This window comes from Chaetodon auriga, chromosome 13 (genome assembly GCF_051107435.1).
Source record: "Chaetodon auriga isolate fChaAug3 chromosome 13, fChaAug3.hap1, whole genome shotgun sequence".
Taxonomy (NCBI): domain Eukaryota; kingdom Metazoa; phylum Chordata; class Actinopteri; order Chaetodontiformes; family Chaetodontidae; genus Chaetodon; species Chaetodon auriga.
The window spans coordinates 24,883,214-24,909,657 of record NC_135086.1 but is presented as its reverse complement, the minus strand read 5'-3'; the positions used below and the strand labels follow the sequence as shown (position 1 = coordinate 24,909,657).

Below are 26,444 nucleotides of genomic sequence, written 5' to 3'. Positions count from 1 at the left end.
ATGGGCCATGTATTTATGTTTAGTTTTTTTTTGTTTGTTTTTCACATGGTCCAGAGCATTTTTCCGTGTTGATATTGATAAGCCATTAATTTGCATTATTACACAGTCAAATGTGATTTTACTATTTGGTCCCAAACAACAGTGAATATGCATAGACCAAAGACTCTGACTGGGGATAATAATTTCCACATAAAAGGATCAAAGAAGCCTGAGTGATACCATGCTAATTACCAGCAGATACCATGATTTGCGATCCTAAAGCTCTGACATTGCGTTCTTAGCTGACAGAATTTCTCCTGACATGTAGAGTGTTGCTGTTATAGATATTGCAGTCTGTTTAAAGCGTGCAACAGGGAAACAGCCTTATCTGCAGGATCCCACTCATACAGCTAGTCTGTCCAGGCCCTGTCTGCTGAGCTCACTGTCATTCCTCACATTCTTGCAGCCTATGTGCACAGCCAGTTAAAGGGCACTTCCATGGAAAATCAGCCTGTACACAGAAACAATCAAATTTATTTCATCACATCATTTTGTTGTTATTTTAGTGCCATGAATCATCGCTGTCCATTCAACACTTTGGTCGAGAGAAAGTTATCTTAACAACTATCAAAGTAGCCATGGAATTTGGTATCAATATACATTCCTAGAATGAATAACTGTAATTCTTGGGATCCCTTGATCTCATTTCAAGCTCCAAAATCAGGTCAAACTTCCTTCTGAGAAACAATTTGACCACTAACATGTATGAATTCTACTGTAGATTTTCTATGTGTCATATTCTTTATTAATTTTTGTCGTTATTGTTGTTAAAGATGTAAATACAGTGTCAGTTTTAGTTCCCTCTCAATGAAACAGTCACATTGTGGGGACTTGCCTTCCTATGGGGACAAAATGCAGGTCCCCATAATGTAAAGAATTAAATTTTAAGACTTGGGATAAGGTTAAGATAAGGTTAGGTCTAGGTTAAGGTTAGGGTAAGGGTTGATCAAGTAGTAGTTATGGCTGTGCTTAGGGAAAGTTTCCAGGAATGAAAGTAAGTTGATGTAATGTACCTAAAAATGATGGAAACACAACACACTGCGTGAGTGGAAGAGGAGCGGAGCCCCACCCTTTGTAAAACACCAGGGGGCAGCAGCGTGTCTGTAAATGACACCGAAACATAGAGGCTTTTTGTTTTTCTTTCCATTCAGCTCAGGCACTGTGAAAAAAGTTCAGAATGCTAGGGAAAACCCTGAATTCTGTGATGTTCTGCATTTTACAGTCGATTCTTTTTTTATTTATATTTTTTTATTCAAATTCCACAATTCTGCCCTTATTTTCTGCATCATAGGGCCCTTCAATAAAACATTATAAATCATTTTCACTTTATTTCCCAATTTGGGAGCATGAATGGGTTTCTGTTATGTATTGTTTATTTCCCCTAATGATTTCTGCTGTATGTGTTGCTATTTGGCTGCTTGCAGGTGTTTCGATAAGTTTAATGACCCAAAGCCACACTGCAGAGTTTTATGACTGTAATTGTTGTTGGCAGAAAAAGATTTAATCAACCTATGGCCAACACTTAAAGTGTGAAAAACTTGAACTACATCAGTCCAGCACAAATTCTCAAACCAAAACTTCAGAAATTGCCATGTAATTGTAAATTATTCATTGCCACAAATGTATACACAAGACAGGACTCTTGTCTCCTTTACAGTGTACACTGCTTTCTATTTTTCTGCTCACACAGTGTATTTTCTTAAATGTAAAAAAACAACCATGAACTCTAGCACAACAGACCAATGGCTCTTGGTTCTGTTAATTGGCCTTTAACATTATTTTTTTAAACACAGGGAGTATTGATGTATTACAGCTGTTAAATACTATGAGATATGTTTCTTTTGATTCTTGTTTGTGTCATAAAATTTGAACATGTATAACTGTATACATGTAACAAAAACATTAAGTACAACAAGGAGTTACATCATAACATCAGATGAGAAATTCTAGATGTCTTGTGCCTAATTTTATAGACAATTAAGATGAATTTTGCATGTTTTATGTTTGGAAACCCTGGAGGAAAACCAAGTTCCATGGATTTCAGCAAGTATAGACTAGTATACTTTTTTTTGTTTTGTTTTGTTGTTTTTTAATATTGGACCTATAGAATGGACCATGAGGTTGAGGAGGTAAAAAGACATTTTTTATTTTTTTCATTCCTACTGAAGCACCAATTTTTCTTAGGTTGTCTTCAGCATTAAATGACCAGTAAAATATACTGTCAAGCAATTTCTCTCCATCTTATTAAAGCACTAGATGTAGCTTAAAAGAAGAAGAGTTACACAGTGACACAGCAAACAATTCCAATATCATTACTGTTAGTAAACAAATGTTTATTTGTCATATAGCACAATAGGGTATAAATAAGAACACTGTGCAGCAACACAAACTTTACAAAAGAGAAATAATGTAACAGCTTCTTTTCTTAATGACTGCACCTCAAATGAAACGGATGTCCAATAAATACATATATGCCTTATTTTAGCACATTATCTACAAAATAAAGGTCTGTGCTGATAACATGAATATGCAAATTGGATCTGGAAGGCAAGTGAAGGAGACAGATAGTGTGCAAAACACTCTTTTGTTTGACGTCAGAAATAACAAATCCATAAAACACAAATTAAGAATGCAACAGATCCCTGAACCTCCAGGCTCATCTACACTTCACACATTGATTAACCAGCTCTGATTAAAACTGCTTGCAAATTACTTGCAGCATACTATGCTATATATATTTGCGAGTGTGTGTGATAGGTGAAAGCAACAGTTTTCAAGCTTTCACTAAGTGCTAGAAAACATTCAAGGACCTTATTTCATGTCAGCCATCTGACTGCCTGTAGGAGGATGGGTAGGAAAGATTAAAAAAGGTTACGTGTGAAAGGCAGAGGGCCAGTAATGCCAAGCACCAGCTGCAAGGCAGAGGGAGAAGTTAATAACCATAGCCCTGGTGATAGCCGTCTTGGTAACCATGTTCGTATCCATGCTGATGGTAGCCATAGCCACCATACTCGTCCTCAGGGCAGCGCATACCCAGTGACTGCTGGATGGCCATCTCCTGTCTGCGTAGCTGCATAGAGTCTACCAGGTCATATATAATAGCCATGGACCACATGGGTGAGGGGTACCAGGACTTAACGTTGCCATCCTTTCCTACCAGCAGCATGGAGAAGTATTCTGGGCTAATCTGGAAGTAGTTCCTCATGTCCTTCACCAGGGTGGCTGACAACCCTTCACGCTCCACAGTAGCGCTCCCTGGATGGAGAAGAGGTTCAGGTTGGCAATTAAGGATTCAAAACAGATATTTTATTTTTATAGCTAAAGTACAGCCACGTTTTCCTTTGCACACATTTACTGTATGTCAACATGCTGATCTCAAATGCCTAAAGCAGAAACCTCAACAATGTTGTTAGTTGCCTTTTGTCTTTTCCCAGTGTTTTCTCTTTCCCTTTTTCCCTAGTGTTATTTGTCTGTTTGTCTGTCTCCCCTGTCTGTCTGAGACTGCACTTCTGCTCTGCCTAATTACCTGCACACCTGAGGCGTGTTAGAGCTGAGTGCCGGCAGTTTTTAGGGGAGGCTCTCTGGACATGTGGCTGCCAGTTCGTCCTGATCTCGACTTTGTGAGCGTCCTGTCCCTTGTGTGAGTAAATTGCTAGAAAGACTTTGTCAGTTCTGCCTTTTGAATTGTCCTGGAGCTTTTTTCCAGTGGATTTTTGTGTTGCACTTTTTTGGACTTATGCTTTTGTTCTGCTCTTCGTTTCAGTGTTCTCAGTCCCGCTCGGTGTGCCTCTCAGCCTCAGTCTCCAGCGTAGTTTTTGGTTATTCCCTCTCAGTTTGAGTGTGCCTTTTGTTCCTCCTTTTGTAAATAAATTGAGTTTGTTTTTGCGACACTGTCTCTGTCTTTGGTCTGCTCATTTGAGTCCTGAAAAAAATACTTATTTAAGGAAAAATTCTTAACAAATGTGTCAACTGACAAGAGCACTACTTTCTACAATCTTGCACAAATCGGACTCCCATTTCTTTTATCCCGCTCAAGTTGACACCTAGTTTGATCAAGAGTTTTCCTGATCTACATCTGCCAGGTCATATCAAATGGCAGACATAATGCATATTTTGATTTGATTTTGATTTCTCCATCACAGCAGCAACACACATGGTTATGCAGCTGTAAAGTTGTATAGAGAGTGTCCTTGTTACAGAACAAATCTACTAGAACAGTATGTGGGACTTTAAGCTTAGATTGTCTTTATCATATGGTGATTTACTGATGACAAGTGGGATACAGAAACACTGGCCTGTGCAGGAGTTTTTTGTGGACTGACTGAGATTCTGGTTTTGCATGAAGAGGGTAAATCTGGGGCAAGCAGCTGTTTAAAAATGGAACTGAAATGGCACTTTGTGGGCATGGTCTTAGTGTTCAGTAAAAGGAGATACTGTGCATAAATACAGGTACTATGTTTATGTTAGTGTGGTTGCTACAGACATGTCTGACCAACAGTCCCATTCATTATTTTATGAGAGAAAGTTCTTACCATTGATAGGATAGAGTTCCAAGACTCCACCCATATCCAGTGGCTCTGTGCCGACCAACTTCAGAATGGCGATGTGTCTCAGACCTGTAACCATGACAATAACCACAGTGATAACACACATCAGAAAGAAGCAAATATCTTGCAATAAAAGTCAGACTTTTAACAAGTATATCATGTCTGTATTATGCTGACCAAACCAAATGGTTTTTTTTTCTCCATCTGGCTCTCTGCTTATCCAAGCTGATTTCACTGTGGTTGTTTATTATTGGAACCATCCTAAGCACTGGTTTCTAGGTGAAGGGAGGAGAACATAGTGGTCCAGAGAGTCCTGCCAAAAAGCTGTTTTCTCCGAAGAGAGAAAGCCCACATTAAACACTGGAGAATGCAACCTTTACTTGGTAAGAGCCAAGTGCTGAATACTGGGATCAAACCTCTCAGGCCTTCAGCCCAGTCAGCAGGACAGACTTTTGTCTGTGGCAGGGAGGGAACAGTCCTGGGTGCCAACCCAGCCAAGAGCAACACATGAGGGGAAAAATGTCCTCACATACTCTAGACTGGACCTGCTGATAGGCAAGACAAGCTTTTTTTCTTCGGTCTCCTGACTGACTCATATGGAGAAACAGTTTACAAACATACTGATGTCAAATAGGTACCGCTTTCTAATAAAGCATGTTTTGTGAGAGACTTACTGTACAAGCTAGAACTAGTGGCACCAAGTGGCTTTTTCTGGATTATGTAAACACAAGTTTTCATATTGGCGAATACACCGATACTATATGTTTGTGATAGACAATATCAGCTGATCAATTTATCATTGGGCTCTACTTTAACACCCCTGGAAATCTCCTCCAGTGGTTTAATGTGGTTGTGGTTACAGGTACAACAAAGCACACCGCTGACTCCACACAATCACCAGTTACTCAATTCACTTGTTTCAATGCGGGGTGAGGAGAAACAGGCTAAAGTGGAAGATGGCTTTCCAGCCTGGTATTAAATTTTCTTTAAAGACAAGTACTGACATACATACTAACAGTAACTGCAGATTTAATGGTTTGTTCTAAAACCTATGTATAAGTCACTCAGACTTATACATAGGTTTTAGAACAGGTTAGACTGCTTTATCTTTTGTACTAGTCAAAGGTATTTTTTTAAAACTTTGCAACCCAGAAGTTGTCTTTCGAGGTTTGTTACTGGTACATCAATGATGAATGATTTATTAACCATTAATAGACCCATTAATAACAACTTCTAAATTCTTTACAAATTATGCCTTTTTAGAAAGTGGTACTGATATTAGCTGACTTATTCTTATTCGGTTACAGCTGTAGAATAAGTTACTAAAATTGCTAAAATTTTCAACATAATTATAGCCTAAACAAGCCATAGCCTAAACAAAATAGTACTACCTCAGGCTCAAAGACTTAAATCAAATGAAGTCTTGAAATCTACCTGAATGTGTGCTCATTCCTCCTTTAACTGTCATCATAGGAATCAAATGGCAAATATTGTAAGAGTCAAAATCATAAATGTGACAAAGACATCTATGTTTCTAACTTTCTTGATCATTTTGAGAGAGTGCTGAGGGAAAGAGTAAGCGCCAGGACAAAATGTCAGAAGTCTTGAATTCATATAAACAAGACTCCAACATGAGGTTCAAGTAAGGGAGAAACTCCAGATGACGGCATTTACTTGGTTTTGCTGAGAAGTGGAGTTCACTGTGGACTATTTAAAGTTTACATTAATCCCACATACATCTGTCAGACATGTCAGACTGTTTAGATTTGCAAAGCTTAGATAGATGTCTCTTTTTGAGATACACTGTAATAACATTTAAGTAACTGTGGAAAAGTTAACTAACTGGCAGGCTAAGAAGGCCGTTGTCAAGGAAAGAGAAGAGCTTGTTACCCTCAAACAGAACAGAACAGCCCTTTGTCAGGTCTGTTATCAGCAGGGTAAACATCCATTCTACCAATTTGAATTAACACAAAGAAGATTCAAGCTATGATTGCCTTATTAAAGATTTTACATTTTCTCGACAGGGTTGGTCTTTTGTAGGTTAGCTTTCTTTTTAGTTTGTTTGTGGCTGCAGCAGCAGAAAATTGTTTGACCTGTGAGGCAATTCATAAATACAAAAAAGCAATCACCTTTTTTCAGCAATCAAGAAAATAAGATTAAATAGTAGACTAATGCCGTCTAACGAGTGGTCCCTGAACGCAACAAACACAGTGTGGTTGATAACATTTCAATGCATCATGACGCCTGTCAACAAGACAAAAGTAGATGCTGAGTGTCACACTTTTCAAGAGAGATGTACAAATGCTTATTAGTACAACACCCCTCCTCCCCAATTGCATATGCATGATAAGGTGCTGCCCAATCACCAGTGATATCTTACCAGTCTGTTAAGATATTGGATTTGAACGTTAATAATTTACCTTTTAATATGAAGATTAAGCTAAAATAGCTTAAAACACACACATAAAGACATCTACAAAGAAACGAAAAATGCTCTGCATTCCAAGCTTAAAGTTCTGCCACATCTGTCTGTGGGTCCCTCAAAATGATTTAAGCCTGGCCTGCCTCCATAGTTCACCCAGTACAGCACATGCCATGTATTAAGGCTCCTAACCACATTTGATTCAAGTCCGGGCCCTTGGCTGCGTGCCATCCTGTCTCTCTCACAGCCTGTCTCTGTGTTCTGTTTCAGTGTCTTGTCTCACAATTGCTCTCAATAGCTCTACAAATAAGTTTCTCAGCATAGATTCTCAGCTAGATTCCACTTAAAGTGGAAATGAGAGTTTTTGTTTTTTTTTATTTGGGTGAACTGTGCCTTTGAAGTGTCTTTCCTGCCCTTTGGAAGGTGAATTAATTAAGCTTTAGAATCACTCACCAAGGTTGCAGGCCTGGCTGGTCAGGGCGTACAGCTGCTGCTGATAGGCCCACTCCTCGTCACTGGGGGCAGAGATGATGAACAGGCGGCGTCTCCAACGGAACCTACAATCACAGAAGAAGTTAGCCTGGTTTTAAGTGACACTGTGGTGCAGCAGTGAAAGCTCTGTTCTAACACAAGTAGTTTGGGCTTGTATGCTAACATATTCCCATACTATTATTGTCTGAGGATGACCACCATGAATTATGGTCAAAAACTGGCCAGATCTCAGCACTGATCAGGAGCTGGAATTCAGGTCTCCGAGGTAACAAAAGACAGCCTGTCCAGTATAGACATATCAGGGAAATAAGTGATTACAATGATTCAGCCTTGAGGTACAGCAGGGTTTATGCTATTTCTAATATCTGTGGAGCATACACAAATAGGCTGCACAAATCTTCCAGATGCTGATTTAAATAATTTGTGGTCCAGTTGACTATTGAGCAATGGAACAAATGTTTGATGGGAGTGGAAAGAGCCTGATGGGACCACCCAATAATTCTGACAACCAGCTCCTCAGCAGAGCACTTAACCAAGACAATATTTACAAAAAGTTTCTTTTATGAATGTCAAAAGAAATAGCATATGGCCAGTGTGCTTCCAACTGTATGGCAATAGTTTCAGGAAGTCATTAAACAACAATGATCCCATGCACAAAGCCAGGTCCATAAAAACATAGTTGTTTTAGCTTGTTGTGAAAGAGCCGTGAGCTCAACCCCATCCCAGATCTCTGAGAAGAACTGGATCTGCAAGCCAGGCCTTGTCACCAAACATCAGAGGTCAACCTCACTAATGCTCCTGTGGCTGGATGACAGTTCCACAATCATGTGGAAAGCCTTCCCAGAAGAGCAGTCTGTTATAGAGGTATATGACTTTCCATGAGTGTAATGTTTTAGCCACGCAGTGATTTGAAACCTTTCTAAACAACTTTACCTGGAGAGGAAGTTCTCCAATGATCTGGGCTTATCCTCTTTCTTACAGACAACGCCATCTCTCTTCTGCTGTTCCATCTCTCGGATTCGGGAGGAGAAGGTGTCAATGTAGTCAAATACAGCTTTCATGGCGATGGGAACCTCATAGGATTGCTGACAAAAGAACAAGAACCAGTTGTACTCTCCCAAAGGTTGATTTGAATTGGATGAAACCACAGGATAAACAAATCAGGATGTGAAATAGAATTCCATTGTTGAAAACAATGGTGAAGCAGTAAAGTGATGATGTTTTGGAACATGTTAATACATGATGTGTGGCCTCTCGCACATCACAAGCATTCCTGATAACTTCTGGGAAGAAACACAAGGCATACTGGTTAAAAATAACACAGTATCCCATTTAATTTACCAAAGGCTAAGCATTTTCAGCATGAAAACACACTCAAGAAAATGTAACAAAACCGCACACACTCTCACACCTTCCTCTGGATTTGCTGAATCTGCTGCACAGCTTGTTCTCACTCTTTCACACCTCTTTCCAGTCTGCTCTCTCTCTGCCATTTTCTGTCTCATGCCCACACCCACATCCTTGTATGTTCACACACTTCCCGGTCTCTGCCTCTGTCAGCAAAGAGGTGAACACTGGCCTCTTTGATGAATCTGTCCAAAAACAGCCTGGTGATTTACCCTGGCATGCACACACACATTGACACACAGAGACATTGGACAAATGTCATACTATGTGAATTAAAACAGTGTTTTAGTGAATGCAACAACAGACAAACAAACCAGCAGCAGTACCTTGAAAAAGCAGAAGAGCGGTTTCTTTAAGGTAGTTAACCAGTATGAAACTATTTTTTACCACAGAGGGAAATTATGATTAAAATCATGTTCAGATTGTTAAAATATGTGTCAGTATAGAGGTCTTTCAAAATCTGTCCCAACTCAGGGACTGGATCCTTCAAAAGATATAGTCCATGAAGGTGGGTCCCTCAGAAAAAATGAATGCTAGGCAAAACCTGCAACTCCTCCCCCCTTGCCTCACAGTATCCAAATGGCTAATAAAATGAAAATACCAGAAGGATACTGGGACACATGTCATAATACCTATGTTTAAAGTACAAGTTGTTACATTTCATATGAGTAAATGATGGACACTGTGCCAGGCCAATGGTGGTGCTTTGAGGTAAATGCTAATGTGACACATGCTCACAATGGCAATACTTAAACACTGATATTTAGCAGGTGGTAAATGGTGAACATTTACCATGTTCACCATCTAAGTTTATGTTAGCATGCTGACATGTGCGAATTAGCTTTAAACACAATGTGCACCTGAGGCTGATGGGAATGTCATTAATTTTTGACCTGATAATGGCACTTAACGAAAAGTTAGTGGGTATTATTATGTGTTTTGCATATGTTAAGCATTCTCACACAAATTTGTGTGTATATATCAGTATGTTTGTGGAAGCACACATTTATTGTATCTTTCCTGACTTCCAGTTGCATTAATGTAAACCTTTACTGAGCCTCAGTGTATTATGAACATGTCTGTATTTATTTTTCTTTTATTCCTTCTTTTTTTCTTACTTTCATGCTTTCTTTTGTTTTTTTTTCTACTGTATTCCAATTACTAATGCTTTTGATGATTAGAGTTATCACTATAGCACCTATAACAGTTACAAGTGAATTAATTAATTGGGGATTAATGAATTTAGTTATTGTTCAATGAAGCCTAAAAAATACACCAACTTTGCCATACAGTCATGTTGCTTGAGTGACTAACAAGGAGTTGGTTTGTAAATTCACTCTGTTGCCTGAATGCATAATTACACAATTGTCTGTTGTGCAGCAGATATATCAGTGTCTACATTCAGGCAAAAACAGCAATAGAGGATCCAGCCTGTAACTTTGAGACAAGGCTATAGAGAGCAACTCCTCACCTTGACTCTGATGTCGATGTCAGTGAGAACCATGTAGAAATCATCATGTGTCATGCTAAACTCTTTCCTCAGCTCTGTTATCAGATCCTGGTTCACCAGGTCCTCCTGACGAAGACCCTTCATGGGCTTGTCATTTTCTGGAGAAAAAAAAGAAACAGTAGTAAGATACAGTGAGATCATTTATATTTATTAATTCACATTTTCACAACATTTGATTGTGAAGGTGAATTAACAGTTTTTTTATGTCCAGTGTGGAGAAATGCTTGTGCTATGCATCATATTCAGTAAAACCGGTGAAACATAAACTTAAAAACACACAAGATGTGATACCATTTGACATTTCAGCTTTGGTTTTGATGTTTTGCTCCGAAGAAATTCTAGTGAAAATTGTTAACTTTTTTTAATGAGATTGTCACATCTGACAAATAAAAGCTACGTAACTATAAGATGGCAGAATTGTGATGATTTCCCATCAAATAAACTATAGTAACAAAAAAGCAATGTGTGTTCAGCTCACATTGGTAAACTCAAAAGAATGTTCCTTTGAAAAATGTAACCGACATGACAGTGAAGTAGACACTGCAGTGAAGAGCTGAATGGAAACATGAAGAGTGAAGCAGGAACAAACTCACTCGACAACTTCTACTGACTGATATCTGAATGCAGAAAACATTGGATATATTTATACAGGCCAAGGCAAAAGGTTTTAATCACCACTCCCTCAATGCACGTGTGCACAACACACACACACACACACACACACAGATCACAGAACAGTGGTTTTGGCAGCTGGTTCACCCACTCTGTGTAATGTGTATGAGCAATCAAATCAGGAAAACCCCAGCACATGCTGTAGACAGCAGACACAGACTCAGACTGTACACTGAGACGTACAACAAACAAACTCAAATAAACTCAAATATTTTCCCCATACAGCACACGCTGTTGACCAACCAACTTCAAACTAAAACACTATGAGATCACCCTGAACTGAGGGAGGGGCAACACTGAAAGAACCAGCTGTTTGAATACAGTAAATTCTCACATACACACACACTGACCTTCGAGCTGTAAATGGAACAAAAGCGTAAGCGAGTCCCACCATGGGTGGGGGCAAGTGACGTCACCCCTGCACTTTTTCCAGCATTCCAACTGGATAAAACCTCCTCATGCAGAGGGACAGACTCATAAAGTTTTACAAAGTGGGTATGCATGTCCGGATGTTAACACACACTAACTCAAGCCTCGGGTTTGAGACAGCTTTAGAATGTCTCAAAATATGAGTAGCACAAATAACACAGTGAATCTCAAATAACAGCAGTGTTAGTTTTTTTCCTTTTGAACAAGCCGTTTAACCAGACAGACAAAATCAAAAGCTGTCATAATTGCAAGTGTGAGTGTGTGTGTGTGTGTGTGTGTGTGTGTGTGTGTGTGTGTGTGTGTGTGTGTGCATGGTGAGGAATTAACTGTTTTCAACTTGATCAGACCCCTACCCCTGTACTTAAACAGCTGCTGAACTCATATCACTCACTATAGGAAGACCAATTCACTCCCACTAAAACAACAATGAACATGTGTCATTGTAAAGTAATACACTGTGAGTAAACACTACATGCACATTAACATCAGAGTACAGAAGCCAGGATCATGGGAGGTCAGCTCTGTCTAGTATCACCTGCATGGAGAAGAGCAGAATGTTGAAGTTTTGGCAGGGTTCGTGTTTATTCTGAATGTTATACTTGAAGCAGTGATCTCTGCTGAACGATTGTACTTTGACATCATGCACTGGAGGTAAAACAAGGACAGGACTGCAGACGTGGCAGGCGACACCTTTCTTGGCCTCCGTCTCAGTATGAAAAACATTCACACAATAAAATCTCCCCTGAACTTACTGTAGTTTCAATAACAGTAGTAGTCATGTTTTGAATCTATCTATCTATCTATCTATCTATCTATCTATCTATCTATCTATCTATCTATCCACAGAGACACACACACACACACACACACACACACACACACACACACACACATATATATATACACAAAAAGAACACAAAAAATCAATTGGCCATGGACATGAAGACTAGTTATATTATATATATTATAATCATTAATGTGACACTGATCAATCAGCACAAAGAGACCTGCCATTTCATGATAGGTCAGCTGCTTTATTTATAATATTTCGAATATGTCTATTTTTCGGACAGAGAAGAGGAGAGCAAAGCACAATCAAGTGCTTATAAAATCAAAATAGAGCTCTCAGGTCAAATATTCACTGAGACTTTGGATTTTTATGAACAGTCATTCAGAGTAGGTGCATGACTCAGCAATTGCAAAGGTCACTGACAGTTCAGGGAAGGATGCATTTGCTCAACTAGATGGAAGGACTGGATGGATAAACCCAGATGTCTGAGAGAACTGCCAATTATTTATTGCTGTGTGTAAGCACTGTGTGTGGGAGCTACTTACCCAGCTGGTAATGGTCAATTTTCATGGTGGAGTTGGTCAGGGAACCAAATATGGTGATGATGGAGACTTTCCTGATGGCCATTTCACACACAGACTCCAGGTACTCATCCCTCTGCTGAACATACATACTGTTCTCCTCGCTGGGGGATGTAATCAGCTGGGGGGAGGTTAGAGTGTCATGCATACGCAAACAAACACATACATACATACATACACACACACACACACACACACACACACACACAAACACACACACACGCGCACACACACACACACACACACACACACACACACACACACACACATACATAAGCATATAGAGTATAGAGAGTATGCTGCAGAGGTGATGTTTACATTAACCTGCAAGCAGTGGATGGGGCATATTTTCCCAGCCTGCCCACAGCACTGCTGTGATAAGAATCTTTACTGGCTGCAAAACAGAGACACACAGTCTGTGAGCTCACAGCTGTACAGTCTGTCAGATAGCTGGGGGATGGCTGCTCCGCATTGTTTATACCTACTGGGATTACATACCACTTCAGTATATAAAGCAAGAGCATTATAGAAAAAGAACAAACAAATGATTTGCTGCCACAAAGTACAGAAGTGTTTACCCATTTGTTGACCAGTACGAATACATTAGTAATATATTACTAAGGCAGATCTTGAGATTTTTCAGCTTTCATAATACTCTTTCATTCCAGTACTCTGTTTTGGAAACCAAACACCCTCTCATTGAAGCTGCAATATACTGCAGATCACCTCCTCCTGCTCCACATTTCCAACTGCTCAATGATGCAAAATAGTCCTACGTTGAGCTTCACAACTCATTTTGGCTGAAAACTCTGAAGCGAGTCGAAAGACAGTTGAGAGTGTCAAGTCAACATAGTTAATTCAAGTACTTATGATTTTGATACTTAATGGTTTTTCCAGACATTTCTTACAGACATCTCATGCCTGTAAGAAAGAAATTTCAAGTCATAACCACAAAACAGTTAGCTAGTTCGCATACAGCATTGGGAAATAGATGACATGGCTCTGTTCAAAGATAAGGAAATCCATCCATCAGCCATGCTAAAGCTCACATTGTGGTTTTACAGAGAGCTAGCTGCTGGACTAATTTCTTGTGGGTGTTTTTGGAGATTGCCAGCAAAAGAGCCAGATCGGAGGCAAATCTGTGTTTGCTCCTGATGCAAGAGATGTTTTGTAGTGTATAGGCGACACTAGCAGAACACAGGGACTTCTTCGAGTCTCCACTGGTTGCCTGGCAGGAAGTAATTGTGCTTGACAAGATATAACATGTTAATTAATGAACTTTGGAGGTGCTCAGAGGCAGATTTTGTTATATTCGAGCAGGATATATGTTTTTGTGCTAAGCTAAGCTAGCTGGCTTCTTGCTATAGCCTTATATCAAGCAGACAGTTAATATTGAACTATTCTTTTAAAATGAGTATGTACATGTTCTGGGAGTTTGTATATCAATGCAGTTTCATAATGTTACTGTATCTGAGCACTAGTATTTCCCTCTGCTTTAATCCTGAAACAGGTGATTTGCCAGGTGAGTGATGTAGTGAGCAGGGCTCTAAATTAACATTTTTCATCACCAGCCAAAATGGCTAGTAGATGTTCATCTTACTATCCAAAGACACACTCCCTAATGGGTCAAAGTGGCTAGTAAGGTGGTCTTTTCTACCAGCCAGACTGAAATTTCACCAGCATTTGGCCGGTTGGCTGGTGTTAATTTAGAGCCCTGGTAGTGAGCCTCTTAAGAACTGAGTTTTGTCATGCTCTTACCAGCAGCCGCCTTCTGTTCTCAAAGTAGTCCAGGAAGGAGACCAGAGATCCCTTTGGAGGGGGCGTTGGCTTCTTAGTGGGCTTCAGGTAGTCCTCTTTTACAGGGTACTTTAACAACTTCTTTCCATTTTTCTTTCCCCCAATCTTCCCCTCTTTCCCTGCCTTTCCTCCTCTCCTGTCTGCTTTTTTGGCAGCTTTATCATTCTTTTTCTTCTTGTCAAGCTTATCATGCTTGCTCTTGACCTTCTTAGTGGGACTGATGTTGGTGAAGGTTTCTGTCTCCTCAGGATCACTGACTGTTGGCTTGCTGGGTTCATACTTGTCCTTGTACTCATTAGTCAGCACCTGCACAGATAAATACAGAATATGTCGTTCACTGATGAAGAGTAACTGTCCACTAGGGTTGGGCGGTAATCCGATAATAAGGTATCCCGCGGTATCTAAAAATAGCAACGGTATCAGTTGTATTACCGTCATTAAAAAAAAGTGCTGGGCATATAGGTCTATAGGGGCCTAACATAATTGTAGCATCGTCATAACAAAAATGAAGTCCACTCCGTTCAATGTATCTGGTTGAATTTTTACTCGAGAAAAAGGTGACTGTGCAAAAGTACATGCTAAAAAATTAACCTAAGCAGTTTTACAGATGTTTTAACACAGGTATGTCCAAGTGCTCATTTGGACGCATCTGGGCAGAGTACCGTTATCTCATCCAAGCATACGGAGAAACTCTGTTGAAAACACCTTTTCAGCCTTTTTTCTGCTTGCTATTGTTCTTAGCTCTGATAAAAGGATGAAATGCAAATAAAACAGTAAAATAACACCTCGGGCTGCTCAGCAGAGTCCTCTGTGAGTGCTCTGATCATTCATGTGTAAATGAGACGGAGCGGTGAAACTAACTGCGTAGTAACACCGGTCAATAGCTCAGCGACCCATAGGTCTATTTTGATGATCAACACCTCAATCAAACAGTCAGATTCAAGAGAATAAAGGGTCAGCACCCAAATTCACCATAGAAACACCAATGACGATCTAGAAGGAAGTAACCCCAGAGGTAGGCTATCGCATGAAGAGCGCTCCCTCCACTCTAGAAACCCCCTCCTCTTTATGTAAACAACCAGGACCTTCATGATTGATCTCAAACTAACACAGAGTCATAGGAGGAGAAATTAGCAACGTTTTTTCGAGGTGGAATGTAACTGTAGCTATTTTCGTTTTTTCGTTACATGCGCATATAAATTCTTGGGGTATGAATTATGTTTCGTTTGGGTGGCAATGCTTGGTAGAGGCTTTTAGCTGAGTTTCTCCTCGTCATTCTGGTATCCTACAAGTTAGGATTGGTGCTTCCTAGCATGAGCATTGACCGTCTGAACTGCGCGCATGTCACGTTGCCCTGCAAAGTGATTTTTAATTAGTCACAGTAATACCACATACCCGGGAAAATGTGGTTATGGTTTGACGGTATCAACATTTGGATACCGCCCAACTCTACTGTCCACAACATTTTATGTTGAAACACATTTAGATAACTGATTAAAATATCACATCAATGACTTAGTCCACGCCCTGTTCAAAGGAAAGTTTGATTTAGCTGTTTTTCAAGTTTCAAGAGCAAAACAATCTCCTTGTACACATGCAAATTGAGGCAGCACGTAGTTCATGTGGCAGTTAGCATTACCAGTAACATGCCACACATCCATTAGAGTTATCACTCTTATTAAAAGTCCTATTCCAGAGCAATACTATATTAATACTATTTTGTATATACAATATCAAGGTTCATCCCCTACTGTCTATAATCATACACATTTTGAGAACTAATTGTATGCATGGTTTTAATAATGATGCTTTCTACAACTTCAGTAGCCTATACTCAGAATGAAGCTCAGGTACTTTTATCAGACCAATACATTTTGCAGTCAATGAAAAAGAAACAAGTATACTTATATATGACACTTGAACTAAATTTCATTGAATCACCTGATCTCCACCAGTCTTCTTCCTGGTGGGTTTGATCCTTGAGGGTTTATGTGTTGCAGGTACCAGTTTGCGGCTGTGTGGATCTCTGTTGTCCTTGTCAGTGTGGTTATCTCCAGCCGGGGTAGTTTTAGCCACATACCTATCCCTCTCTCTGCGGTTATAGTAGTAAGGATCAACAGTGGTTCTTGGGGCTGGGAGCCACAGGGCTGTGGTATGGGCTCTGGTCAGTCTCTGGGTCGCGGTAGTGGTGGTGGTGGTGGTGGTGGGTCGTTTTGTGGTGGTTCTGCTAGTAGTGGTAGTGGTAGGTTTGGTGGTTGTTGTTGCTTTAGCTGTGGTTGTTGTTGCTCTGGTTGTGGTAGTGGTGGTGGTGGTGGTAGTTGTGGTTGGTCGTGTAGTTGCTGTTGTGGTGGTGGTTGTGGCAGCTGTAGTTGTTGTTGTGGGCTTTCTTGGGATCTTTTTCCCAGGTTTTCTTTCTACTGGTGTATCCACTGGTCAACAAACACAGAAAGACAGATAATAGATATCAGGCTATTTCTTCTTCCCTTGTTAGCCTCTCTGCACTGGCTCCCTATAAAATCTAGAACAAAATTTAAAATGCTTCACCTTACCTACAAAGCTCTAAAAAGTCAGGCACCATCATATCTTAGAGAGCTCACAGTACACCACTAGAACACTGCTCTCCCAGAATACAGGTTTACTTGTGGTTCTTAAAGTCTCCAGAAGCAGAATTGACACCAGAGCCTTTAGCTATCAAGCTAATGTCCCATTATTCCATATTACTAGCTTGGCTTCTCCCCCTGAGTCCAGACCTGTCAACCCTCCCATTGTTTTTCTGGAATTCTCCTTTAACTTATGCCTCTCTCTTGCTGTCCTTCCATTTAAATATTTTCCAATAAATCTTACATATTTTTAACCTTTGTAAATAAACCAAAAAAAGTTTGGCTGTTATGTTGACATAACCACTGGGCCTATTTGATGTGTTTGTTACATTCCCCATCCATTACACAGGTGGCAGTATGTAGAACACTGGCTGTAGTGAGCCATGTTTTTTCGGAGCCATGGCTGACTGCGCTGACTCCAGACACGGACGCGGAGCTGGACAGCTTAAAGCTGCTGCGGGCGGACAGGACGAGGGAGAGTCGTAAGAGGAAAGGAGGAGGGCTGGCAGTGATTGTGAATGACAGATGGTGTAACTCTGGACACATCACTATTAAAGAACAACTCTGCTGCAAGGACATTGAACTGTTACCCGTTAGCCATATTACCTGCCATGGGAATTCTCGCATGTTATCGCGATAGCCGCGTAAAAACACCTACAGAAGGAAGATGGAGGATCAGCTGCAGCAAAAAATGGCAGTGGAGTCTGAAGAGGCCTAAAAACCATCTCTGGCCACAGGAAACCTGACCCCCAAGCTGCAGGGGACCAAAAGTGGGCGAATGACCTGAACATATTCTTCAACAGATTTGATCAGTCATCTGCCCTTCCCCCGGCCCAGTCCTCCATGCTGCAGCCCCCCCTTTCCCCCTCTACAACACTCAGCTCACGGCCACCAACCACTGCTCATCTCATCAACCCAACCCCCCCCAACCACACCCTCCAGCACGCAGCCCAACTGCTCCAACCTCTCCCTCACAACATCCCATGTGAGAAACCAGCTCCTGAGGATCAAGGTGAGGAAGGCTGCAGGCCCAGAGGGCATCAGCTCCAGGCTCCTCAAGTCCTGCACAGACCAGCTGTGCGGGATTGTTGAATGCATGTTCAATCTGAGCCTGAAGCTGGGGAGAGTGCCACAGCTGTGGAAAACATCCTGCGTGGTACTGGTGCCCAAGACTCCGCACCCCAAGGACCTCAGCAACTACAGGCCGGTGGCACTAACATCCCACCTAATGAAGACCCTGGAGCGGCTGGTCTTTGTTCATCTCCGCCCCCTGGTAAGCCCATCGCTAGATCCACTTGAGTTTGCCTACCAGCCTGGCATCAGGGTAGACGACGCCGTCATCTTCCTCCAACACCGAGCTCTCTCTCACCTGGAAAAACCTGGGAGTACTGTGAGAATTATGTTTTTTGATTTCTCCAGTGCTTTCAATACCATTCAGCCTGCACTTCTGAGGGACAAGCTGGAGCACACCGGGGTGAGCCATCACCTCACACACTGGATTCTGGACTATCTCACCAACCGTCCACAGTACTTGAGGACCCAGGACTGTGTGTCCGACACGGTCGTCTGCAGCACGGGGGGCCCGCAGGGAACGGTCCTGGCTCTGTTCCTCTTCACTGCAGACTTCTCATACAACACACCCACCTGTCACCTGCAGAAGTCCTCTGATGACTCTGCAATCGTCGGACTCATCACAGATGGGGACGACAGAGGGTACAGAGAACTGACGCAGGACTTCGTGGACTGGTGCCACTGGAAATGCCTCCGGATCAGTGCAGGTAAAACCAAAGAACTGGTGGTGGATTTCCGCAGATGAACACTCTGCCCCCTGACACCAGTGAACATCCAGGGAACGGACATCGAGATGGTGACATCTTATAAGTGCCTGGGTGTTCACCTGAACAACAAAGTAGACTGGACTCACAACACAACCGCACTTTACAAGAAAGGCCAGAGCAGACTTAATCTGCTCAGGAGACTGAGGTCATTTGGAGTGCAGGGGGCACTCCTGAAGACCTTTTATGACACTGTGGTGGCATCACCCATCTTTTATGGAGCGGTCTACTGGGGGAGCAGCATCTCGACGGCTGACAGGAAGAGACTTGACAAACTGATCAGGAAGGCCAGCTCTGTCCTGGGATGTCCCCTCAACTCAGTGCAGGAGATAGGAGAGAGGAGGATGATGGCTAAGCTGTCATCCATGATCGAGAACGACTCCCACACCCTGCAGGACACTGGAGAGCTCCTTCAGCGACAGACTGCTTCACTCAAAGTGTGTGAAGGAACCCTATCGCAGGTCCTTCCTTCCTGCAGCAGTCAGACTTTACAACCAGCAGTAGTCCCAGTAGACCACACACTCACCAAGACTTTCAATATGACTGCACCATAATACACATCAACTGTGTTCAGTCATACTGTGAAAATACTTAGCTCAGGTGACTTTCAACTTAAGGTGCAATATATCAATCTTTCAATCAGGTATATTATTACTTCTATGTGCAATATCAATACTCCTGTCAGGAGTACTATCATCCAATTACAATTACAATTCATTATTCCCTGTTTATATTGTTTATATTGCTTGTTTGATATTTAATGTCATTTTTACTGATGCCCTCTATGTTTGCTATCCACTTTGCTGCTGTAATACCTGAAATTTCTCCACTGTGGGACTAATAAATGTATATCTCTCTTATCTTATTGTATATATATATATATATATATATATATATATATATATATATATATATATATATATATATATATATTTCATTGTGTACATATGCTATCATCATACACTGAATAAAAATATAAACGAAACACTTTTGTTTTTGCTCCCATTTTTCACGAGCTGAACTCAAAGATCTAAAACATTTTCTATATACACAAAAGACCATTCTCTCTCAAATACTGTTCACAAATCTGTCTGAATCTGTGTTAGTGAGCACTTCTCCTTTACCGAGATAATCCATCCCACCTCACAGGTGTGGCATATCAAGATGCTGATTAGACAGCATGAATATTGCACAGGTGTGCCTTAGCCTGGCCACAATGAAAGGCCACTCTAAAATGTGCAGTTTGCTTTATTGGGGGGGTCAGAAAACCAGTCAGTATCTGGTGTGACCACCATTTGCCTCACGCAGTGCAACACATCTCCGCAGTTGAACAGGTTGATTGTGGCCTGTGGAATGTTGGTCTTCAATGGCTGTGCGAAGTTGCTGGATATTGGCAGGAACTGGAATATGCTGTCGTATACGCTGATCCAGAGCACCCCAAACATGCTCAATGGGTGACATGTCCGGTGAGTATGCTGGCCATGCAAGAACTGGGATGTTTTCAGCTTCCAGCAATTGTGTACAGATCCTTGCAAAATGGAGCCATGCATTATCATGCTACAACATGAGGTGATGGTCGTGGATGAATGGCACAACAATGGGCCTTAGGATCTCATCACGGTATCTCTGTGCATTCAAAATGCCATCAATAAAATGCACCTGTGTTCGTTGTCCATAACATACGCTTGCCCATACCATAACCCCACTGCCACCATGGGCCACTAGATCCACAACGTTGACATCAGCAAACCGCTCACCCACACGGTGCCACACATGCTGTCTGCCATCTACCCTGAACAGTGAAAACCGGGATTCATCAAATGTGAGCATTTGCCCACTCAAATCGGTTACAACGATGAACTGCAGTCAGGTCGAAACCCTGATGAGGATGACGAGCATGCAGATGAGCTTCCTTGAGATGGTTTCTGACAAATTCTTTGGTTATACAAACCGATTCTTGCAGCAGCTTTCCGGGTGGCTGGTCTCAGACGATCTTGGAGGTAAACATGCTGGATGTGGAGGTCCTGGGCTGGTGTGGTTACACGTGGTCTGCAGTTGTGAGGCCGATTGGATGTACTGCCAAATTGTCTGAAACGTCTTTGGAGACGGCTTATGGTAGAGAAATGGGCATTCAATTCACGGGCAACAGCTCTGGTGGACCTTCTTGCAGTCAGCACACCATTTGCACACTCCCTCAAAACTTGCAACATCTGTGGCATTGTGCTGTGTGATAAAACTGAACATTTTAGAGTGGCCTTTTATTGTGGCCAGCCTAAGGCACACCTGTGCAATAATCATGCTGTCTAATCAGCAGAGGTGGATACTAATGTGCTGCATTTACTCTTTTACATTTACTTGCGTAACTTTTTGGATAAATTGTACTTGTAAGAGTAGTTTTAATGCAGCATACTTTTTACTTTTACTTGAGTATATTTGTGAAGAAGAAGCAGTATTTTGACTCCGTTACATTGGGCTACATTGGGCTCACTACTTGCTACTTTATTTTTATTGATCCATCCGATGCGTGGTCTGTTTGTTTATGTTCTGTTTTGTCCAGACTTCCAGCAGACGCTCTACCACATGACAGCATCTCACAGATCAAATGTAGCAGCTATGGTTTATCTCCGTTTCACCAATCAAACAGAGCCAAGCCGTCACATGACTGGCCGCACACAAAATACCTGCGGTCAGGCCAGGCCAGGCAGAACAGAGCACAGAAGCAAAATAGAAGCAACATGGCAGAGACAACGGAGTGCGTTTCGCAACAAGCCGAAGAGGCACAACATCCCTGGTCCCACATAAAATCAATGTTCACTCTCCAGACAACCAAAAATAACAGTTATGTAATGCGTTGTCATATGTGTCTCCCCAAACCAGTGGACATTTCAGCTTACAAAAACTCAACGTCAAATTTGAGGAAACACATTGCTGTAAGTATGTGCTTTTGGCTGTGTTCGTAGGCTGACGTTAGCCATGCTGTAATGACATAAATAACTGTATACATTAAATACACTGTTTTGGGGAAATTTATTAATGCACTGCGGCCTCAGATGGCAACACACACACACACACACACACACACACACACACAGTGCTATGGTTTATGTGCAGACTGCCTAGTTCTTGTTGTTATTCTTTGGAAACATGAACATGGAAATACACAGAACTACACACATACAGTTTATATGGTTGCCTTTTTCCTCTTGTGGTTCTTTGAAATCTCTGCCTATTGAGCCCATTGTTTTGTTAGTGAACAACATGCAAATACACAGAACTACACCCACACACACACACACACACACACACACACACACACACAGTTTATGGTTTGTAGAAACTTATGTACAGACTGCCTTTTTCTTTGGAACCTCTACCTATTGAGCCAATTGTTTTGTTATTATGTTACTTTGTCAAGATTTAATTTATTATTGTTTTAGTTGTTTAAGAGATATTCTCTGGCTCTGGATTTTTTCATTGCTGTTTTATATTTTTGTGCATACAGGTGTATTATTTGACGTCCTGATCAATAAACAAAGAGGTTACTCAGCAGTTACTCAGTACTTGAGTAGTTTTTTCACTTAGTACTTTTTACATTTACTCAAGTAATTAATTGGGCAACTACTTTTTAGTTTTACTTGAGTAATATTATTCTAAAGTAACAACACTCTTACTCTTGAGCACAATTTCTGGCTACTCTACCCACCTCTGCTAATCAGCATCTTAATATGCCACACCTGTGAGGTAGGATGGATTATCTCGGGAAAAGAAAAAGGGCTCACTAACACAGATTTAGACAGATCTGTGAACAATATTTGAGAGGGAATGGTCTTTTGTGTATAAAGAAAATGTTTTAGATCTTTGAGTTCAGCTCATGAAAATCGAAAGTGTTGCGTTTATATCTTTGTTCATTCATTCATTCATTCATTCATCTTCTATACCCGCGTATCCCTTTCAGGGTTGCGGGGGGGCTGGAGCCTATCCCAGCTGGCAATGGGTGGGAGGCGGGGTACAGTGTATATTAATATATACATATATTATTAAACATATACCATACATATACTTAAGCTTTCGTATATTTTTTCATTACTGGTAGTATTTCTGTCATTATTATATCCATTATTATTATTATCACTGTCACTATCACTGCTTGTTCATGGAGAGATTGTTGGAATTGTTGGGTCTCTGTACATTAAAGAGTACGGCTTACAGCTGCTCTATATGGAACATGTCACAGCAGATTGCTTCAACAATATTACATCAGTCACATAAAGTTTGATTTAAATTGTTTGGTAAAAATACATTTTAGCATGAAAATGTTCAATCACTGACTATTTTAGGTTAAAATTACATTTTCAAGAATTGCCAGATGAGACGCTTAATCAGTGTAGACTTTAGTCATACACAGTACCTACTGCTAGAATATGTGTTTCAATTATTGTAAGGATTTTTGTTTGAAACTCAAATTTAACACAAACATATCACACTCATCTAGTGATATCTAACCATGCACACAGATACAAAAATGTCCACAGCAGTTTATCTGTCAAAAATCACAACTGTCATAGATCATAAATCTAGATCATCCACAAGACATGTTTTCACTGAAACCATTTTCCTCTGATGAAATAGCCTTGATAAAGACAGTGATCAGTGTTCTGTGGATAAAGTTCAGTAACATGTCTCTTTATGGAAAGAGATGTTGGTGTTGATGTGAAATGTGAATTTTCATTGCTGTGAGAACCACAAACAAGTGAAGTTACTGTCATTGTATTGGGGTGGGGGAGGCAGAAGTTTAACAGACATATTTCTTATACTCTGCTCAAATTAGACCAAAATCTGCATGGCCAGATACTACTAGAGAGAGACAAAACTTTTAGTTTTTTGTTTTTTTGTTTTTGTCACCTGAAAACACCCTTTAAATAGGTGGCAATTAAGAACCCCTCAAAAGTGACTTGTGGCACCTCCTCCAGTGATAATTGCGAAAAAGTATAAAATTCTCAGCATAATTACCTGTGAGTGTGCCCTCCTCCACTTGACCCTCCACACCTGCTCCTTTACACTTCTGGATGAAACCTTTCTGTCTCATCTTCTCCAGCTTCCTCATGGGTGACTGGTCTATTACCTCATACATGGCCTCCAGCCTCACAGGGTAGGGGTACCTCTCTTCCACCTGCAGAGTCTTCTTCAGCAACACCATCCCAAATTTTCCTGCAGGTAACCACATCATCATTCAGGTTTGGACACACAGTCAGGTATTCTGTCATGCTTTCACACTCAGCCGTTGTAGATGAAGAGCTGAGTGTGAGGTGTGTGTGCTGCCCCATTTAAGCTCAGGTTGGTCACCAGAACAGCAAATGTTGAGGTTCCTTGAGAATAGACTTTCAACACGTATGATCACCTTCACTTAACTTGGAGTAAATTGCACAGGAGGAAGAAAATGGTTATCAAAAAAATGGTTATTAAGTAAAAAAGTTATTACCCCAAAAACAAACTCAAACACGCATAAAGTGTTGCTGTGTGTGTGTGTGTGTGTGTGTGTGTGTGTACGCTACCACCTCATTCAGGATAGACACATTCCTTACCTTTCTCCATTTTGAGGAAGCTCATAAGTCTGGGAATGAGTGCGGTATCCAGCGGCTCCTCCATCACCTTCCCCTCCGTGGTGATCCTCCTCACCTTGCCCCCCATATCTCCCTCCTGATGAAACATGACAATCTGGTGGACATGTCGCTCGGCGAGCTCGCAGTACACATCTGGTTTCAATAGAGACATCATCAGCCGGTAATAGCCATCTGAGTCATGAGGCGCCGTGATGACCAGGACGCGGTTCTTTCCTGCGAAACTGGCCAGCAGATTTGGTGACCCGGCGCTGTTGGGCATCCGGGTGACCCTGGCTCTCGCCCCTGGGGTGTTCTCATCTTGCAGCATGTCCGGCGGACGGTGCAAGCCAATCTGTCCCGACACCCCTATACTTGACATTAGACTCTGGCCTTGCGCTCTCTTGCTCTGTACAGTCTCTGTCCTGGCGGACAATTGGACACTCTCGTCAGCCTGTACATCTCCCCCCTTGACGTGGCTGTGCACCGAAATTGCCGAACCAAAACCAGGGCGCACACGTCCGACTGGGCGCTCTTTGTCCGTGGTGCCCACCTGGACCCATCCGAGTCTTGCGCGTCTGTGCAATTGTACCCGTTTGATGTGAGTGTGCTTGTCGGCTTCACCTGTCCAAGTTAGCAGATATATCAGAGCTAAACTGAATACAAAAGCCCCCCGCATTCTGCCGAGATGTCAGATAACGTTGGCTAAACACGCACTGAGAAAAAAATAATAATAACGATCCAGTGGCGTAGCCGCGATCCTGGCGCGTCTTTAGTACATTTGAGATTGTTAATCAATTAATTCCAGATGAAGACATACAGTGTGAGAATCGGCACGTATTAGCCTGCCACTGATGTATTTCAGAGCATGCCTTCTGCGAAAACCACTTCACTCTGCTCTTTATTTGACAGACAAGGCGAACAAGAGGACAGTTTCTAATGCGTTAAAAGTTATATCCAGAATTTCATCTCCGTCAGCAACACTTCCGTTTCCAAGTACAATCCCAGAGGATCAGAAATGTATCAAATTTGTTGTAGAGACATCCAAGACTTCGAGATAATTCCTCAGCCCCGAGAGAAAATGAATTAAGTATTACGGCGGAAAGTTTTGGACCACATCACATCTCACTCACGTTTACATCCTAATAACACAACCTATTCACATAATCCTCGGACGATATACTGAGCGCAGGACGGAGGACACACCGACAAAATGCAAGAATCCTGCGCTAAGTCTCCACCGGAAAACGCTGCTATGCTTCTTCCTAGGTTGTCCTCGGCGAAAATGAGCTTTGAAGACTTTCCCAGAAACGTCCACGCAAACCTCCGCTTGCGGACTCTCGGCGACGCAATGGCAGGATCTGCCCCGGGACTCTAGGTTGCTAGTTCAGTCTGCAACACCCATTTCATTAGAAAGAGTTGTTCGAATGGTTTTATGTTTCATTGAAGCACAACATATTAAATAGCTGACCCGCCCCCGCTGCACAGGTTACTGGGAAAAGAAATGATCACAATCAGACTCAGTGTCAAGTTCCTCCTTTAAAGGCAGTAAAGAAACGCCCCCAAATCACATCCCTATCCACCATGATTTTGTCGAAATTGACCGTTTTTCCTCATCTGGATCCAGAGGGCTGCTCGTTATTTGGTTGCTATGTCCAGACACAGATGATTCCCAGGGAAATACATTGCTCCTGTACAGTATTTAAACGTAAAGGCTGACCATCCA

The 26,444-nt window shown here is 41.5% G+C and overlaps 1 protein-coding gene across 1 annotated transcript; it reads right to left on the bottom strand.

Annotated features, from left to right (window-relative positions):
- Window positions 1-2,342: 2,342 nt before the first annotated feature.
- ccdc80 (coiled-coil domain containing 80) lies at window positions 2,343-26,209 on the bottom strand. The gene is made up of 10 exons (XM_076747190.1): window positions 24,704-26,209; window positions 24,132-24,329; window positions 16,628-17,115; window positions 14,648-14,992; window positions 12,854-13,010; window positions 10,379-10,515; window positions 8,434-8,585; window positions 7,462-7,565; window positions 4,572-4,655; window positions 2,343-3,294 (listed from the first exon to the last, which is right to left on the bottom strand). The coding sequence occupies exons 1-10, from the start codon at window positions 25,395-25,397 to the stop codon at window positions 2,972-2,974; spliced, it is 2,682 nt and encodes an 893-aa protein (XP_076603305.1). The 5' UTR covers window positions 25,398-26,209; the 3' UTR covers window positions 2,343-2,971.
- Between the last annotated feature and the right edge of the window lie 235 nt (window positions 26,210-26,444).

Coding starts and splice junctions, on each gene's coding strand:
- ccdc80 (XM_076747190.1), bottom strand. CDS start 25,397: ATGCGGGGGGCTTTTGTATTCAGTTTAGCTCTGATATATCTGCTAACT. Junction 17,116..24,131: donor GGAGGAGGGCACACTCACAG/GTAATTATGCTG, acceptor TTTGTTGACCAG/TGGATACACCAGTAGAAAGA. Junction 13,011..14,647: donor AGAACAGAAGGCGGCTGCTG/GTAAGAGCATGA, acceptor ACCTCCCCCCAG/CTGATTACATCCCCCAGCGA.